The sequence below is a fragment of the Parus major genome, chromosome 14 (genome assembly GCF_001522545.3).
Source record: "Parus major isolate Abel chromosome 14, Parus_major1.1, whole genome shotgun sequence".
In the NCBI taxonomy this organism is placed as follows: Eukaryota; Metazoa; Chordata; class Aves; order Passeriformes; family Paridae; genus Parus; species Parus major.
The window spans coordinates 5750158-5769060 of NC_031783.1; the positions used below are offsets into that span (position 1 = coordinate 5750158).

Here is an 18903-nt window from a genome sequence, read left to right on the forward strand (position 1 = left end):
CCTAAGAGATATGGGGTAAAACGTGGAATTTGGAGGAGAGAACACTGAGACAACACTAGAGAGCTGTTCAAATAAACCATGTGGAAGGGAAGGGCCTTCTCAGTCTCTAAGTCAATGGAGCTGAAGTGCACGGTGACACTTGGCTGGAAAGATGTGGGGTGTGCCCAGACAGCCCAGAGCTATGTCCAGCTTGCCAGGATAATTGATTAGTCAGTTTATTTGTCCTCATCCACAGAGGCAGGGATCAGCCTGTGGTCAGGGGAACAAGTCTGGTGGTGACAGAGCGTTCTTGGCCGCCTTTCACTTCTCCCCTCTGACATAATTCCTAATTAATCCTGGCCCCCTTCCCACAGCCCAGTGCTGGAGCAGCAGCTACCAGAGCTGCCCTGCCCTCACGCCTCACCAGCCACCAGCAGGGCTCCAAAGCAGGGCCACTCACCAGCACACACATCCATTTTTGTTCCTCCTCCTAGAAGCCCCTCAAACCTGACAATGAGCAGGAGGGGATTTGCTGGCTGGAAAAGTGTGCACAGACAAACTGAGGATCAGCCTCCAGAGAGCCCTCACCCAGCGCTGCAGGAGGAGTGGGACAACCACGGGCAGGGACAACACAACCTGCCCCAAACCCATTTTCAGACAGGGGAGTCACTGGAAGGTTACAACAGGCTCGAGTTATTTCTTGGAAATAATGTTGGTTCATATATCCAGTATTTCTTTGCTGCTGTTAGCTCATTTTTCAAAAACATCAAACCCATCTCTCCTTGTCCTTTGAATGGTCTCTTTAGAGAAGTTTCAAGGTACAAAATGTATGAAATTATTTTAACATAAGCATTGTTGGCTGCCTCTTTGAGCATTTTCTTCCTTTGGCACCTCATACTAATAACATTCCCCAAGCAGTATAATATTTTTTCCAGAACATTATATATGATATGCAGACTGTTGAAGAATTTTAAAATAGGGTAAGAAATTTTCATAGCAGTTAGTGAGCAAATGATTCCTCCAAAGATTCAGATTGACACATTTGGAGAGGATTAAATTTATCCAGAGAATTAAATTTGCATCAAATGAACATAACGAAATACACAGCATAATCTAGGACTACTCTCTGTGTTTCTGCATGACTAGCATATTTATTGAGATGTCCTTCAGTAATTCTGATTTTGTCATTATTATTCATCATCATGAAGAGTCTTGTAGTCTTATAAACTGGAGTTTTAAGTTGATTTAATGGGTTTTTAAAACTATAACAAAAAGAATTCATAAATTTCAGCAGCAATTTAGAAGATGCAGAATCACGTTTCATGAATTTAAAATAAAGCTGGTGGATGATATAGTTGTATGTTTTTCTAGAGTCTTATATTAAAAACAGTTTCTTAAAACAAGTTTTTAAAACATAGGGCCACTGCCTGCAAAACTCAGAGCCAAAAAAATTACAGCTGAGAATGGAGTTTTAATGAATGCTTTTGATAAACTTTTTCATTTATTACTTGCATATACAATTAACATTGATGTTAAGGCATTTTTCCTTCTAATCTATATAGAAATGTACGGACATCACCTGTCCACCTGGACCAGTCAAGATTCTGAGTGTTTTAGGTGAACAATGACAGGATTATTCCCTAATTCAACAGGAATTTCACACTTGGGGTTTTTTTAGTGTGCTTTTACTATAAAATCTGCCAAAAAACACAAAATCAATCAAATAAAAGGATTGGGATTGTCAAGATATAAAAATCCATCCAAATTCAAGTTGCTGGGGACCAAGCTTTTTGGACATTTTTTAGTTATCCATTTTACTTTACTAAATTTTAAGAACTGGAAATGCAAGGTGCGTTTCATAGAAGTTTGAAATCCATGTGGCTTTTTTTCACTGATCTGTTAGAACTCATCAGATATACTCAGGATTGTGTGAAGTTGTCTCTCCTGAAGTGCTGTGACAAGGCTGCTGGAGCAGAAGCACTGAGCTGTGCCATTAATCCTCCCGCGGGTCCCCCAGCAGCGCTCACCTTTTCCCACTCCCGCTCGTTGTTCAGCACTATCACCACCAGCCTGGGGTGTGCCTGGTACCCATCCGCTGTGAAGGACAAATCTCTGCCTTCCCACGTCACATTCATCATGAACCTGGAAGGCAAGGAAGAAAAGTTCATTGAAAAATTAATGGGCTGTCCAGCAGTTAATGAGCAGCAAGTGCAGTCACCAGAAGCACAGATTAATCCCGTGCACCAAACCCTGGCGGTGCTGTGGAAAGCCTGCGCTGGCAGCGGGGGAGTCGGGGCATTGCAAGGCAGTTCAGAGCTCAAGATAAAGCAAAATATTGTTGATGTGTGAGTTATAATGCAAACATCCTTTTTAACAGCTTCCACCTTCCATATGATTAATCACTCCCCTCCCTGAATAATCTTCCTGGCTCTTTGCACAACCTCACCAGCTTTCCAGGAGCATTTTAAACAAACCCACATCACCTCTGTGTGTGACACTGCACTGTGGTGTCACTGGGTAATACACAGAGAAAAGTGCATCTGATCTGTCTTCCCCTGCTCAGACCTCCAGGAGTCCTGTCAGCTCTTCCCAAAACTGCTGCTACACAGCATTGTTGTGATATGAGGATAAATTCCACTAAAGCCAAAACCAGACATGAAAGCTTTGAAGGTGTTGGTAAATATTCAGTTCGGCAATTTCAAAAGAAAAAGGATTAATGTTTTTTTATTCTTTTGTATTTAGTTACTTTTTAATGGTTTTCAAAAGACATATGAATTAATTAGTATTTTGAATAGGAAAAAAATTGAGGAACACAAAATAAAATATTATAAAGAATGAAAATTTTTAAAATTTTGTTGAAAAAAACAAAACTCCACATTGTTAGTGTAAAGATGACAGGGCTATCCCACAGTAAGAAGTAAAACTCCAATCCAAATCTCAGAAAGAAGACAGTACACCCCCCCCAGCCCACCTCTGTGGTCTGAAGTTATTCACGTTGAATTGCTCTGAATTCTCTGTGTATTTAATTGAAAGAAATTCAGTCCAAGACTGATGCAGACAGAAGTGTAGATGTCCATCCCATAGAGGGATGTGTTCTGAAGGGCAGAAATTTACTATTCTTCACACATTACCTGTCAGGTTTTATCCACAAGAAACTGATACTGTTTTACATGTTTCTATGGGTTTGGAGGGTTCTTTTGGGTTAGTTGGTTGGTTGTTATGGCTGGCTTTTTAGCAGTAGTAGCAGCATGATCTCCTGGGGAATGTGACATAGACAAAATTCCTCTGCTCCAGATTCAGAGGAGAAGGCTTTGTATTGACATAGCTACTGAAAATCCCAGTAGCAAAAGCACACTAAATAAACATATATAGACCCAGAAGAAATAATGGCATTGTATCATAACAGTTAATAATTAAATGTGCAGTACCCTGAACAGCCATACTAACATCATTCAGTACCAGTTTGACAGTAATTTATAAATTCGCCCGTCGTAATAACTCACATTTCATGACAGACTTCCAGTGTGAAAATTTTCCCCTTGACAGAACTTTGCTGTTCAGTTGAACTGTTTTCCTGTATATTCCATTTTTCATCCAGCAGTGAAAGATCTTGCTTGGGAACAAAAAGCTTGTTCACCACCTTGAGAGGCAGCAAAGCACCAAATAGGATTTACTTGTGCACACACATAAGAAACCAGTGTAACATTCACTCAGTGCTGAAAACCAGTGTGTGACCCAGGGAGGGAAATGCCCGGGAAGTGAGCACAAGAGGAAATCAAGGATGTGCTGTGAAAACAGGCAATATTTGCATTTGCTCTTCTGCACACTCTCCTAATTCACACCCATGAGGTAACACCCCTCAAAATGAACACATCACCTGGCAGGGCCAGGCACAAACCACCTCACTTCACTGAAGCTGAAAGCCAAGCACTGTGTCCCCTCCTAAGGGCTGGAGCCCAGCACACACCCTGTATTCCATCAGGCCTTTGTGCTCACTTGGGTTTTCAAGCACAGAAAATGGTGACTGGACTGGAGTTGAACTCTTTCTTAATGGAGTTTGGTAGGATCACCACTCCTGATTGCAAACACTGCTCATCATATTTTGGGATTAATATGCAAATGACCTAGCCTGGAAGCTAGTCAAGGGCCATCACAAGATGCAGTGCTGAAGCTCAAGTGTTCCAAAAAGACTAATATGAACCACAACTCAATTGAACTCCATGTGTATTTTTAAACCATGTATATTTATAAGCCATTAAGTAAAGAAACACTTTTTGCAAGGTTTGGGTTTTTGTTTGATTTTTTGTTTTGTTTTGTTTTGTTTTTAAATTCCCTAATCTGAAAAGTCTCTTAAAATTGTATTCTCTGATCCAGACACAAAAGTATGAGTGACACACTCTGGGCTACCCCAGATTCTCACACTGCAGCAATAAAAAAGAACTTCAAAGAGATTCTTGCTTCCCCAAGCACATTCTTCTGTACAAAATTCATCAGCTGCCCATGTTCTCCAGAAATCAATGCTTACAATTTACACTCGCTTTTGAATTGACATTTTTCCTCTGTGAAGGACAGAAGTCCTGCTCTGCTTTTACTGGCCACAATCCCAAACAGCTTGTCCTACAAAAAATAACCAAGTGCTTGTCTGTTCCTGGTTAGGAATAACACTGTGAAGAATTTATATTTTGTTATTCTTATAGAGTTTTAAGATTATCCAAGGTTAATTCTGTGCAAGAGGTCTTTGGCTTCTGAATTGGATAAAATATATTTCTGAAGTAGCTTTGGAAATGCCAGTTCCTGTTCTTAACTAAATGATGTGTTTAGTTATTTGAACTCGTTACTTTGAGGGGTCAATTAGCAGCACACCATGGACTTGTAGGTAATCTGTTTTCATTCCTCATTAATGCTACAGCCTTTGCAAAGACACATTAGAGCAAGGCCTTGTGATGGTATTATGACATGGAAGTCTTAATTAACTTTTGCAAACCGGTATTTGTAAGATTCCCCAGGTGATACATAGATCAAAATGGCACTTTTTTTTTCTGACAGAATTTAAGCTAGTCTCACATCAAATCCAAAACAGGTTTTTTATCATGAAAAGAACCAAACCTTAACTATGTAAAAACACTTTTAAACATTTATACAATTATTTTTTGCTTGTCACCTTCCCTAGCAAAACTGAGAAGTGTTGGAACACCACAGCAGAACACTTTTGCTGTGGTTTTCACAGCAAGCCTTTGAAGCACCCAGGTTACAAACTTCTCTCAAGGTTTCCAACTTTATTTTTATAAGACTCAGAAAGATCAAGTAGTTCGTTCACACAGAGCTTCAGATTAATGCCAAAACTGCAATATTTATTCCTGTCAAAATTCTAACTTTATCCAAAGAGCCAGAACATACTGCAAAAGCTGGGTTTTCTTACCCTGTAACTATAGTATTACAACTTCATTGACTCTAATTCCATTAACAAATGAGTGAAGACTTTGCCAGAGGGATCAGAGCTCAGTTTTCAAAGGGCCATTTGCTTGGATACAAAATTGCTGACACAGTGGCACCTTTCTGGCCAGACTCCTCACAGGAGCCATGGACTTCCTTCTCCATGAGGTGTTTCAGAAGGATTTCATATACTGGATGAAAACAGTTGAAATCCTGGAGCAGAATCCTTGAGGTTTTCTACTTCTGTGTTATAAAATGCAAACATGTTTGCAGGCCATGACATTTATTTCTTTTGAGGTCTACCATATTTATGTCTATGCAAGATCCACAAGTGTTCTACTAACAGAGCCAAGGATTTGACAGCAAAACCAAGAAGGCTTCAGTGGATTCTGTGTTGGGCATTATTTTAAAGAAAAAACACAACCTTACGTAAATTATTAATCTCACTTTGTTCCAGACAAAGATCAACTCTAGCCCTGGTCTCAAAAGTTTCTCAGGGTGATGTAAGAAAGCCAACAAGGACAGAATGGAAGCACAGCAGAGCAATCTCATGACACAGAAGCAGATGTGATGGCACTTGTGGAGCCTCAGCACCCTCCATGTGCTCTCTCTGGGATGTAAGGGAGGAGCATCCTCACAATAATTCATCTCCTCAGCATGGACAGTCTCCTGCCCACCCACCTGTGTCCCACAAGACTCTCCAGGACTGGTTGGGCTCAGGAACACAATCAGCTCTGTAGTAACAGGCTCGTTTTACAATTAGTGTGAAATTCACCTAGAATGCAGCTCCCAAACACATCAGCAGCTGGGAAAGATAGAATGGGTAAGGCAGAGGCATTAATGAAAATGTGTCATTTCTAAGCTACCTTCTAAGGAGAGACCTTAGATCTGTAAAACAAAGCACGGGGCAGAACAGCTGCAGGGAGCAGAAGGACCAGGGGACTCCTCTCTGCCATGAGTTCAGATCTACATTTCCTGCCCTCAGATGAGATAATCAAACTTGATAAACTCCCCAGGTGCCATCATCAGGGACTATCATTTTTTATTTGCTGTCTTCTTCACTGTGGGGCAGTGTTTCAAATCTCTGACAACTGCAGGCAATGAAGAGAAGCAGCAGAGGTCTGGGAAATACGTGCTGCATAAGAGAAACTCTCCCTCTTCTCTCTCAAAGAAGGAATTTCCAAACTGAGATTTAAAGCAGATGAAAGGTCTCAAAACATGTTATCTAGTGATATTTCTCTTTCTTGCAAATAGTGCAAACCCAACCATTTTAATAACCTAGAGAGCCAGCCTATCTGGGCTTGCCATACCAAAAAAAGTAGGAGTGAATCCAAATTTTGTCTTTTCTTTATCTTGTTGAGGCTCTGAACTGCTGAACTTCCTTACTATGATTCAACCATGACATTTGAATGATACTTATCAGTAGAAACCCCAAGACACATCATTTATCATTAAGAAACAGATTTCTTCTGTAAAATTAAATAAAAAAATGCTTAATGTAGAATAAATAATGTGTGAAGTACATACAGAAATATGTCTGCAGTAGAACCCAATTAAACAAGGTACTGATGCATTATTTTAAAGTCAATTCTATATCCTATGCTATGTAGGATTTATTTTTTTTTTTTCCTAAATTCAAATCCTTTGCTGTGATGCAGTCACTTCTTGCTCTTTGTGCACCCTCCTCCTCCTCCCAGCCCTCACTCCTCCACAAGGGTCCCTTGCTTTGGAGCTGTGTCTCCCTAGGCCTGGAGCCAGCACGGATGAGTAAAACTTTGGGAGTGATCAGCTCAGTGACTGTGCAAAGGAACAGCATGCCAGCCTCTGTGACCTCCTGCCAGCTGCTCCTTAAAGCATTCACTGCCACTGGCGCTGGAAAAGGCATCTTGTTCTGCAGACAAACAGCAAAACTCTTGGGGAGCCCTTCTGAAAGAGGGGGCAAAGGGAGGGAAGAAAGTTAGAAAGAGCTCCCTGGGATGTGCCACAGATGAGTGTAACATCAGAACACCAGAATAGCAAGTTAATGCTATTATTAGCATCAGCATTTCGAAAAAAAGCACTAATTTGATCAGACATTGCTGCACCACCTCAGAACCATCCCAAACTCGAAATATTGCCTGGCTTCCTGCAAGAGGGATGGTGTCTGCAGCAGCTCCATCTCCAAGAACTGATAATTTGATTGTTGAGCCCTGCTTTCAGCCCTGAAGGCGGGCTCCACCCAGCTGCCAGAGGCCACACTTGTTCTCTTGCTTTAAATTATTTTAATTATCACTATAACAAGGTAATGTTCAAATCCAGTAACTGGTATTTTCTGCTTCCTAAGCTGACCTAACATGGGAGAAAATTCTAACACAGATTTTCAGTAATGTTTTGAATCACTTTGTCAGTAAACCAGCACCATGTTGGGGTCTCTGGGGCAGAGTGTTCCCCTAGACAACCCCTCCTTTGTTGCCTGTGAAGTTCAGTTCTACTTTGGACTCATAAATAATTAGTTAAATATTTATACACCTTCCATCATCTAATAAAGAAGATGATACCTATTGTTCCCAAGTCCTCTGACTTGAACAAATCCTCTATAAACTGGCTGTTGATCTGTATGCGGGAAAAGATTAAACAGATTTGCTGGATTATTATCAAACCATTGTGTCCCTTTAATCCCAGATTTCACTCAAATGAGGCAAATTTATCTGTCATGCTAAAAGCTGGACTCAAAATATGAATTGGTGAATAACTATCAGGACAAGGGGGGCAGCAAACCCCCTCCCTCTGAAGGAGGTGCTGTGCTGAAGGATAACAGCAGCACTGCAGCAAGGACAGCGAAGCTTTTGTCCCTGGCCCTATGGACTGCCCATTGCTCCTGCTCCTGGTTCAGTGATGATAAATAAAGGAAATTGTGCTTGGGAAGGGTAGGATTCTTTCTGGATCTACACCTTCACTGCTAAAGGATGGGTCTCCAAATCCTGCCTATGGCTTGGATGTATTTCAGAACAGAATCTCACTAAATGTCAGCACCACATGGCAAACACCTGACTAGCTATGGACAGACACATCTTTTTGCTTTTCAATGGCAACAGCTTTACCATCCTCACCCATCCCTGTAAGGATCGGTGTGCTTGGAAATGTTGCAGTGAAATGTCTCTCCCAGGGTCATGACTTCCATACACACCATGAGTTCTCTTGTAAACAATGCAGCACCATTTCAATGCACAAAGCAGCAGCATCTCCCCTGACTGGCAGGGTTATTGTGTTTTGCTGTTTGTTTGCTTTCCTGTTTTCCTTTTTTTCAGAGAGAACAAGAGTTTGTTCAACTGACTTGGCATTAATGAGGTGCTAATTCTATTTATCCTGCTGTGCCAGTATTTCACACAATAGTGGTTTTCTGCCTTGGGTCTTACACAGATGGAAAAAGATGATCTGAATCAATACAAATACAAATATACATATATATCTGTGTTTTTAATGCATTGAAAATGAACCCTGTATTTTATTATAAATCCTTTATTCATAGAGAAAAAACTGGCTTTCTCATATGTACCAGAAATGAACATTGATCAGATCATTCCAAAAACTAAAGCAAACCTGATTTTCTTCTGGATCTAGGAAGCCAATAAAAGCATCTTAGAGTTGCAGTGATGGGGAAAGATAAATTGTGTGTTTCAAAACAAATATATTTTCAAACCCTTTTAATACTCAAAGGATTTGAGAAAGAGGGAGGAGGAGCTTTTACTTCATGGCTTTTTTTTTACATAGAATTTTTTCACAAACAGAGATAAAATTGCTACCTAGATATGGGAAGTCACACATAAAGCATTACTAACTTCCATTTACAAGCAAATTAGCTTTTATAGCATAGCCTCAGAGTACCATCCTGGGTTTAAAGCTGAATTAGACTGTCATTATAATAGATGGAGCCCAAAAATCCTGGGGTCTTTATCTATTTTGAGCTTTGTTTTGTTCAGGCATCCCCTTACACAGCCTCTTCCCTGACTCCCACTGAGTTCTCTGCTCCTGAGCTTGCAGCAGTGTCCTCTTGTCCAACCCTACTTCTCCAGCACTGATTCCCACATGGAGAGGGGAACAGAGCACAGCAAATCCCAGGTCCATAAGGTATTTAGAGTTATTTCAGCCCTTTCCATTGGGAACATGCCACAAAATCCTTTCTTCAGGTTAGTTTCTTAATACAGCACACAACACATTTACCTTGTAGTTGACAATATGAAACTGCACTATCTGGGACCAGAAACTGTGAAGATTCCACTTCACAACAAAACCCCAATTTAGACACTGATTTGTCATGTAAAGTAGGAAAGAACAATTTAGTGATGAGGATGAGAAAGTACAATGACTTTATATAATTCACCTTGGCATGGAGAGGCTGGTCAGCTCCCCAGTATTATTTAATACTGGTAAAGTTTGTATACACTTGCCTTGCTAGCAGATTATATGTGACAAGAATAATTTGGGGGAATTATTACATAAGAAAGACTATTTAAAATTTATTCATTTTAGTATAATTCTGACATTTCCAAATTAAAAACAGCCTACTTCTGATTCTTGTGGTGTTGGAGAAGCTCAAAGAATCTCCAATACAGAAAAGGTATTTTTACTTCATAACTCAGTGTTTCACATCAGGAAGTGACTTTTTTAAGCACAGTGCACTACAGCTTCTCCTATTAATAATTACTAGGTGCATCATGCACTGCATGCTGCAGAATCTCCTGGTGAAGTCTAATCTCACTGCCCTAGCACTCACAAGTCCTGTTCTTGTACTCATGCAGGTTTAATGAGAAAATAAAGATTGTTTAAAGAAATACAGTTTATGCTGAGTGTTGAATACTTAATTCAAGTCTACACTAGTGTATGAGCCAAACAATAGGGTAGGAGCCTTTTTCAAAACAGGTCCAAGTGCCCCTTCCAAGAGCATTTTAAACCCCACATTTATAAGAGAACACAAGTTTCACAGAAACTGGAGTTCAATTATTAATAGTGGGCTGCTTTGTTTGTAGGTCAGGTCCTACTGTTAAAGCACAGAATTTGTTTTACAGGATGCTTCCACTGCTCCCTGGCACTGTCAGCACATGCAGAGAGGAGCAGCAGGGGTGGGACAGTTCCCCAGCAGTGCCTCCCACTGCTCTGCCCTGACCCCAGGGCCACACCACAGCTTTCCCAGAGCCCTGAGACTCACAGAGCCACTCCCAGGGGCAAATGGGGCAGGAGGAAAAGAACTGTGGGTTTTCTGCAATGCCACTAGAGAATTTGTGGTTTTAGAGGCAGAGGCTCAAAAATAGGAAAGGGAGCACAAAAAGCCTGCAAGTGTCATACTAAAGGCAAGTTCTCTGTAAGGAAATGTTAAAATTCATTTACTTGGATGCATCTGGCTTTTAAGAAAGCTTCTGAAGAATGCTGTGTGCAAAGATGTTGTTTTCATGGAAAACAACTGTTCCAGGACATCGTGTGGTAATCAACTCCTAATCTAAATATGCACATATATCTCAAGATTAAAACTGTTCTGAAATCAGCACCAACTTTCCTTCCTGTGCCAATTCTATCCTGTTTTTCTGTAGAAAGTGCTTCATCTGCAATATTTGGTCAGAACAAACGTCATAAATACTGCTTAGTAGCTCCCATATTGTCAAGAGCTATTAAAAAATATGCAAGATACCCTACTTCCTCTCACAGACCAGATAAAGAAATATATTACCCTGCAACATTTTGGATAGAAGTAATCAGGAGTATCATGTCTGAAAGGAATAATTAAAAGGAAATAATAATAACAAAAGAATCCTGATTTAAACCTTGGCAGTTCCCATCTGACAAACTGTTTAGAGAAAACATCTATATCAGCTCGGATTAATGCCGATTAAGTTTTACAGTTATTCTATTAGAGGTGACAAAAATATACCCTTACAAGTAAAGGGGACAGATTTCAGCTCTTATGTGATAAAAGCTGCCTTACTAATCTAATACTTCTATAATTTCCAGGGACAGCACTTTAATGCTTCATATTGCTTGTCTTCTAAAATATTACCAGGTTCCTGCTGATGCAAGTGATACAGGCATGGACTCCAGAGCATTTTGGCAATTTTACCTCATAGTTAAAGTACACAACAGCCCAATTTTGTTAACTCAGCTTCATACCCTCTAAGACCAATTTCTGTCATCTTCTCCACTAGATTGAGAGCAGTGTTTATTCTCCACAGCACACACCATCTCCAGGAGCACAGCTATCAGTGCAGCACGTCCTCTTGCACATTCTCCTGGAACATCTGAAAACCACTCCTAAAAATGGGCTCAACAGGATTAGCAAAAAACAATATTCTCCTACAAGAAACATACAGTGGCAATAGAAGAGAAAACTGTCAATGCTACACAGGTTAAAATAACCCAAAGCAATCATTCTTACTTGTGCAAGGTTTGAGAAGGCCGGTCGTTTTTCTCCAGTTGTCCATAGCAGCTCGTCCTGGCCTCGGGAATGAAGGAATACTTTTCCAGCATGGCTGATGCAGCAGTGGCAATAACCCCAAGGCCATCCCGAACCCGAGCTTCTAAACTGTAGTCCCACTCATCATAAGCTGCTGAAATGAGTCCTGAAGGAAACTCCTTGGGAGTGATTTCTGTGTTACCGCTAACCAGGCTGGGAACTATCCAAAAGAAATCGTAGCCAGTGAGGCCCAGGGACCGAGCCTCGTCCAGGATGTAGACAGCTTCATCCTTGGAACAATACAGCAGGATGACTGATGAATGGATCTTCTTCAGCTGAATTTGGGTCTTGGCATCTCCAAAGGCAGTATCGAGTATGATGATGTTCTGCATGTCCCAGCCCACAAAACTGTTCTCCACAGTGGTCTTAATGACATTGATGAAATCTCGATATCCAGGGAAAGTGGTGGTCACCAGAGAGAACACGTGCCAGTCATAATCCTGCATGATCTTCAGCATGATAATGGCTTCTTGCTGGATGGAAGCCCCAAACTGGAAGAACGTGGACATGACATCCTAGAATACCAAACACAGAAAAAGATTAGTAACTTGGTACAGCTCCAAAGGGAACATTCATTCTTCTGCCTCCTGTTCTACTGGAGCTGCCAAACTTCCATTGCATTCCAGTAACTTTCTGTGGTTTATCATGTTCAGATCATAAGTAAGCAACACTGATCATAGGTACTTACAGCTAAATCAAAATATTTGCCAAAAAGTAACAAACTGATATTTACATAGGAAATTTCCAAGTGCTGGATCACTTGAAGACAACAATCAGTAGCTACTGAGGAAGCTCCCTGGGGACAGCCACCCACAGTCAAACAATTCTCCAGCAGAAAGTTTAATATTCCTGTAAACATATGAAAGCAACCCAACAAACTCAGACCAATTTGTAGTTAAAATGGAAATAAAGTGCAATGCGCATGCTGTATACGTGCTGGAGGAGCTCTGTACTCCAGACATAATATATGAGAGGGACTTCATTTCCAAGGTTCACTAGACTTGGTGGAAGCTTTCAGACTCTGCAGAAGTAGATTTTCTGTCCCCAGTTCACTGCTGTTGCTGCTCCATTCAGAGCACACGGGCCATTGATGCCTGATAGAGAATTAACAGGATGGCACTCTGAGGACAGCAAGCAATTTATCAGTGTCCTCATTAAAGGACTTAAATAACTTCAAACAATGGCCTCAGAGTCTGGAATTGCTCTGTAATGTCACCCAACATAGATTTGTTTCTAATATTTGTCTTATGATTTACAGAATTCATAATATTTTATACAGCATGAGGGCAGGTGCTGCTTATTTTAACATCATCAGAAATGGGCAGCACAATTAATTTTGTTGGCACTGAATTTCCAAATGCTTTCAGTGGTCTATTTTTACTAAGTTCCTGTAAGATCTAAATTTATCTTTTAAGCTTACATTCTGCATTTACATACAATAATTCGAGTGTCAAAACTATACATGGGAAGCTGGATAATTCTTTATTTTTATTTTACTTCAGTATTTATTCTTGACCAGTAAAGGCAACTTATTTGCATAACTTATTTGCATCATTTTCAGACACAGAAAGCATGAATTCCTGGTGAAACAAAAGCTTATGATTTAAAAATAAGATATGAATCATTCAAGATTTCTTACGCAGGCTTCTGGAGGAAGACACATACAGTGCTTTTAATTTAAAGAGTTTTATGATCATGGTCACAAAATGCTTATCCTATTTTACACTTGCAGAGAGCAGAAACAGATTAATTGATTTGGGTTTCATGGCAGGGTGGTGTTAAACACACAAATATTAGTGAGAATGATAGCTCAGCTCCACAAGCTCTGCAAATCTATTCCAGGAAAACAGTCTGTACTTTTTTTAATAGAAGATGAGGAGTGTTATTACTTTCCAAGTGTTAAGAAGCTGACACCAGGATTTTATATAGCTTGACAGCAATAAAAGTCTTACAACTTGTGTCATACCCTGAAGACTGATATTGAAGGTATAAAATGCACACTGCTGGTGTAATGAAATCATCTGCCATGGCCTCTTTGGTACCTCAGTGATGACATTCTGAATGCCAGTGCCAGATTTGAAATGGTTTGGGTTATTTACAAATGTTATAAAATATATTTTGGAGAAGAACTGAATAAGGAATATTTGATCACTGAAGTCTTTTAGGAGCTATTTCCTGGTGACCTGCACTAGATAATACTTAAAAACCAGCAAACAAAATTTTTAGATGAGGATTCTCACAGCTAAAGGAACCCAGCACACAGAAAAGCTGCTCAGAGCCATCATTTAATTATTTAATTACTGATTTGCTACTACAAAGTAAAGTAAATATCTAGAGACAGTGTCATGAATCCAACTTTGCTGCAGCTCCTAACTGAGCATAAAATTATTGTAATGCAAAGCCAATCACTTCAGTTTTTTTCTCCAACTCTTATCTTGGTTTCCATTTATGATTATGCTAAATTACAGTAAAAAGTAAAATAATTCACAGTGGATTAAATAGATTATATCCATCATATCCCCTATCTTTCACTCTTCCCCATTTCTATATCTGTTTTTTAGCAACAGAATAATTCTTTCAAACAATACATACACCTTGGTCCTTTGTGCATCACAAAGAACTTCTCCAATGAAGCAACTGAAGTATTCCAGGGCAAAAAAAAAAAATCACATGGACATTTTCAAGTGTAACTTTTCTGACTATAGAAAGTAAAAGACTAAAAATACAGATTTTTAACCTAGAGCAGTCCTTGGCATCTTCCCTGGCAATTAAGAACAGTCTTGAGCACAATGCTCTGTGTCACCATTGTAGCAGGCTGACAACAAAAGAAAATCCTTTCCTTTCATAAATACTATGTTAGAAAAACAGTTTATGAAAGAAGTTTTAGACATTTTCGTAAAGGTAACACCCATATTACAGGAACCCATTTCCTAGAATTGTGAATGCAAAGTCTATTCATAATCAGGCAATCATGATCAATTTGAGATTAAAATGCTGAAAAAACCTGTAATTATACAGTGAGAAGACGTTTGGGTTCAGGAAAAATGGAGACACAAACATCACAAGTGAGATTCTCATCTGAAGAAATTCCGTGTAACTGCACTGACTTCACTGGATGCTCTCACAGAGCTGAAGATCTCACTGTGTATTTACAATGCATTTGAAACAGATGGAAAATTACAAGGAAATTGCAGCCTTAGGAAGTTCAGCAGATACCTAAATGACTATAAGGAGAATATTCAAGGACATATCCATTAAACTGGAGGGGGGGGGGAAGGGTGACATTTAATGAAGAAATAGCAAATAAATAAATGAAACTGTAAGAGATTCGACTACTGTATTCTTAAACATCTACAGAGCTTTTCATTTTGGGGGGTTTTAAGCTTCACACTCTTTCCAAAAGCATTATTATTCCTCTGATTTATGCAGACTTAAATTCCATATGTGTAACAAAATACTAACTTCCAATTTTTATATTCAAATGCAAACTAGAGTGATGTTTGTAAAAAACCAAAATCATTCAGTTATTTCCCTTTAACTGTCATCTTGTCATGTATTGAGACATCCATCTAAATCATTGCTGAAGTAAAAATACAGATGTAATATCAGAGGTGCTTTGAATGCATACCAGAAATATTTTTTTTTCATTCCTCAGTGTCTCCAACTATTGAGATTACTGGTGGAAGGAGTTTCCAAGGATTGCAATGAAGGAGTGCAATTTATCCAGAGCAAGAAAAATTTTACAGAGGAATTTCTCAGATGAATCTCAAAGCATGACAATCCCAAGATTTTACACCTAGTATGAATAAAAATGTTTATATAGTATGAATAAAGAAGTTTTCTCTTCCAACTTCTCAGCTAGATTCCACCACATCCATGTGAGCAGAAAACAGCAATGAAAAGAGAAGTTAAAGAGCAAATGAAAACTTTTTGTTTCTTTCTGTCTTGCACATGACTGTACAGTTTAGAGCAAAACATCTCCCCATATGTTTCACACCAGAAGGAAGCAATCCTTCCATTTGCTTCTTGCTTTACGTTATTCCTGAGTTTCATCTGTGACAAAGTTCTGTCGTTGCAGGAGAAGGGCAATTCAACATTCCCACGCTCGTGCACAGAGCAGCCCAGCTCTCCCTGCTGCTGCCTTTTATAGATTAATATATTAGAGTAAGTTGTTTTTAATTAGTGTACCGAGTCTATAAATCTGTCACTGCTGTCAGAATTGCACATTTCACTTCCCAATTCCAGCAAATTACAGGAATATTTCTCTGGAAACCTCATCATCAGCTATTTTCATGACATTTTCGTTTCCCAGCTCCGGCTTTTCCATGAGCTCAGCAGGTGCCACTCCCAGCTCCTGGAACAGCTGAGGCAAGCCCTGGTGGCACCTTGTGCCTGCCTGCAGGAGTTGGTCAGCTGAGAAAAGAAATATTTGATATCTAAACTAGTGTAGCTTTTGTTAAATGAAAATTAAACTCTAAACCAGAACAAAACTGAGGTCAACACAGGACCAAATCAATTTTCCACTCTGCAGACATAGAGAGGGACAGGCACTTTGCTAGTAAGACAATATTATGACAGGAAGGAGAAACCAGTATGAAAGAGAGTTTAAAAAGCAATCCAGAGGATGATTTTATTCAAATAGCAACAAGGTTATCATGACAAGACTACAAGTAGGACTTTAAAGTTATCTTAATTGCTTTGTTCTTACCCTCTTTCACAGAGATCAGTGAAAATAATTTTTCTCTGATTTTACACCATTGTAAATCAGACATTCAATTCTCATAAAGATTTATGGTGTGTGGTGCCAGGTCTCCATACACAGTGCAAGCTGTTCCCTGTTTAATGAAATATGGTAGTTATTTGTGATTTTTATAAAGACTGGAAAAAATGAAAGCCAGAGTAAAATTATTTGAGCTGATATAAAATGTAGGTAAAAAAAAAATGCATCCTGCAGGGTGTCACCTTGGTACCATTACTCAAAGTGGTGCATTGATTCCCTGGAAAACATGAAGTGAATTGTGTTTCTCTGCCATGAATATCCAGTCCCCAGCCACAAAGGGTTTTCCTTTGTGGCAGGGCACAGACCCATGCCAAACTTTCAATAAATGCAAGCACTGAAGTGGAAGAGCTGAAAGGAAAACCTTTCCTCCAAGACACCCTGCATATTTTTTGAATTCTTAAGTTATTACATTCCGCCTCTATTCATTAAGAGATAGAACACACAATTCCCAACACAAACAGCTCACTGAGGTGCCCAGGGAGAAAACTCCTCCATTATCACCATGGGAGCAATTTGAGGGAGATTATACAAAAATTTGTAATTTCATACAAAGCATAGCAACATGTGAGGGTGGAAATAATTTACTCATTCTTACAAAAAGCAGAAAATACTTGCTTCCCAAGGACCTGTCACCGCTCTGGCCTCACACATGGTGAAACCAGAGCCAGAAAAATGGTGGAAGTTTTCTTACTCTGTAATTAAACTTATGCAAATGCACAGCCAAAAAATGTATAAAGGTTAACTAAAAGGACAAACTGAAACCTTACTTTTTATTTTAAAAGTTTGCTCTAGGAGAGGAACACTGAAGTTAGAAAAGGGCAGTAGAAGCAAGGGAGTACATTATGACTTTCCAGCACCTGACATGTCCCTTTTTATTATTTTACGGAATAAATATCAGAGAAACATGATTTCAAAAGGTTAGCACTGGCTTAATCAAGCATGTTCTTTCCCATTTCCAGAGGGAGTCTGCAGGAATTCATTTTGCAAGGACTTCTGTATTTTTAGGTCATGGAGTCAACCTAAGAATTTTGCTAGATAACAGGTTTTGTGGGGTTTTTTTCCTTTTTAATATATCCATTTAATGTTATATTAGCTATTTGGCTTATCTAGGCCTGTTAAAAGAGCTGAAGTTTTTTCACTAATTTTTGTGGGGGTTTTTGGTTTGTCTTGGTTTGATATTTTTTGGGTTTTGGGGTTTTTTTTGGTACCAGAATAGCAAATATACAAAGAGAAAAGAATGAGAACGGGTTTCTAGAGATCATTACCAAGTCACCTGGGTTTGATCCTTTACATTTTCAAATAGTGTCATGTCTAATGCAAGTAACTCAATATGTGATTACAGTGAAATAACCTAATTATGGAAGATGACTAGTTTTGCACAGAGTTCATGAGCCATTCCTGGGCTGGAGCTCACTCACCATCTGGTATTTCAACACATCTGGGTTTTCTTTCACAGATTGTTCAAACACTGAAAATTGTGGTGGCTCAGTGTGAGCTCCTGATCAACCAGGACAGACAGGTGAAAAATGCTTTCAAAGGCTGAAATGAGCCAACAAGCCTGTGACCAGGAAATAGAATCCTGAGAAGATTCACATGGATCAGCAGGGATTTTGGGGTGGTCATTTAATGGAAAGTTTATTAACAAGATGATCCTTTCTAGATATGACATTTGTTTCCACAGTTACAGAAATGTTTTAGACCAGGAATATTTCAATGAGGAAGGGCAATATGGAGCTGCTTTGCTATTTGGGTAAGTAACAGCTATTATGCAGCTTTTGGGGTCAAAAAGAATCCCAATGTAAGGAGTACTGATGCCTCAAAGAATAAAAGGGGAATAAAAAGTATTTTCCAAAAAACTATATTTATTCTGTACATTCAAATATTTATTGAATATAAATCATTGACTGTCCAACATAAGCTGGGTCATGTGGTTCCATACATCAGTGTAATCAGCATTATCCTTATCATTAAGTACTTTACCTTTATGGGATTTGTGTGCAAGTTTCATTTCCTGTCAGCATTTCACCCAGAAAATAAATATTGAAAAATGTGTTTGATTTAATATATTGGGTAGCAAGAACGACAGATTATAGCTGAGTATCATTTCCCTTACGCCCCTTGCCATGACTGCACATAAAGGCTTTGCCACTTTTAAATTTAGATTTTGTTCATGGTTTGAATAAGCAGTGTCCTGCTTTATTCATGTAATTAGTCATCACTAAACTGATGT

The 18903-nt window shown here is 39.3% G+C and overlaps 1 protein-coding gene across 2 annotated transcripts in view; it reads right to left on the reverse strand.

Annotated features, from left to right (window-relative positions):
- GRIN2A (glutamate ionotropic receptor NMDA type subunit 2A) overlaps window positions 1-18903 on the reverse strand; it is a 163024-nt gene that overhangs the window by 60020 nt on the left and 84101 nt on the right. For both annotated transcript variants that reach the window (XM_015643183.3, XM_015643182.3), the window contains exons 4-5: window positions 11816-12408; window positions 2007-2121 (exon numbers count right to left, since the gene is read on the reverse strand). In XM_015643183.3, coding sequence (XP_015498669.1) covers window positions 2007-2121; window positions 11816-12408 — 708 coding nt within the window. The remainder of the gene's footprint in view (window positions 1-2006; window positions 2122-11815; window positions 12409-18903) is intronic.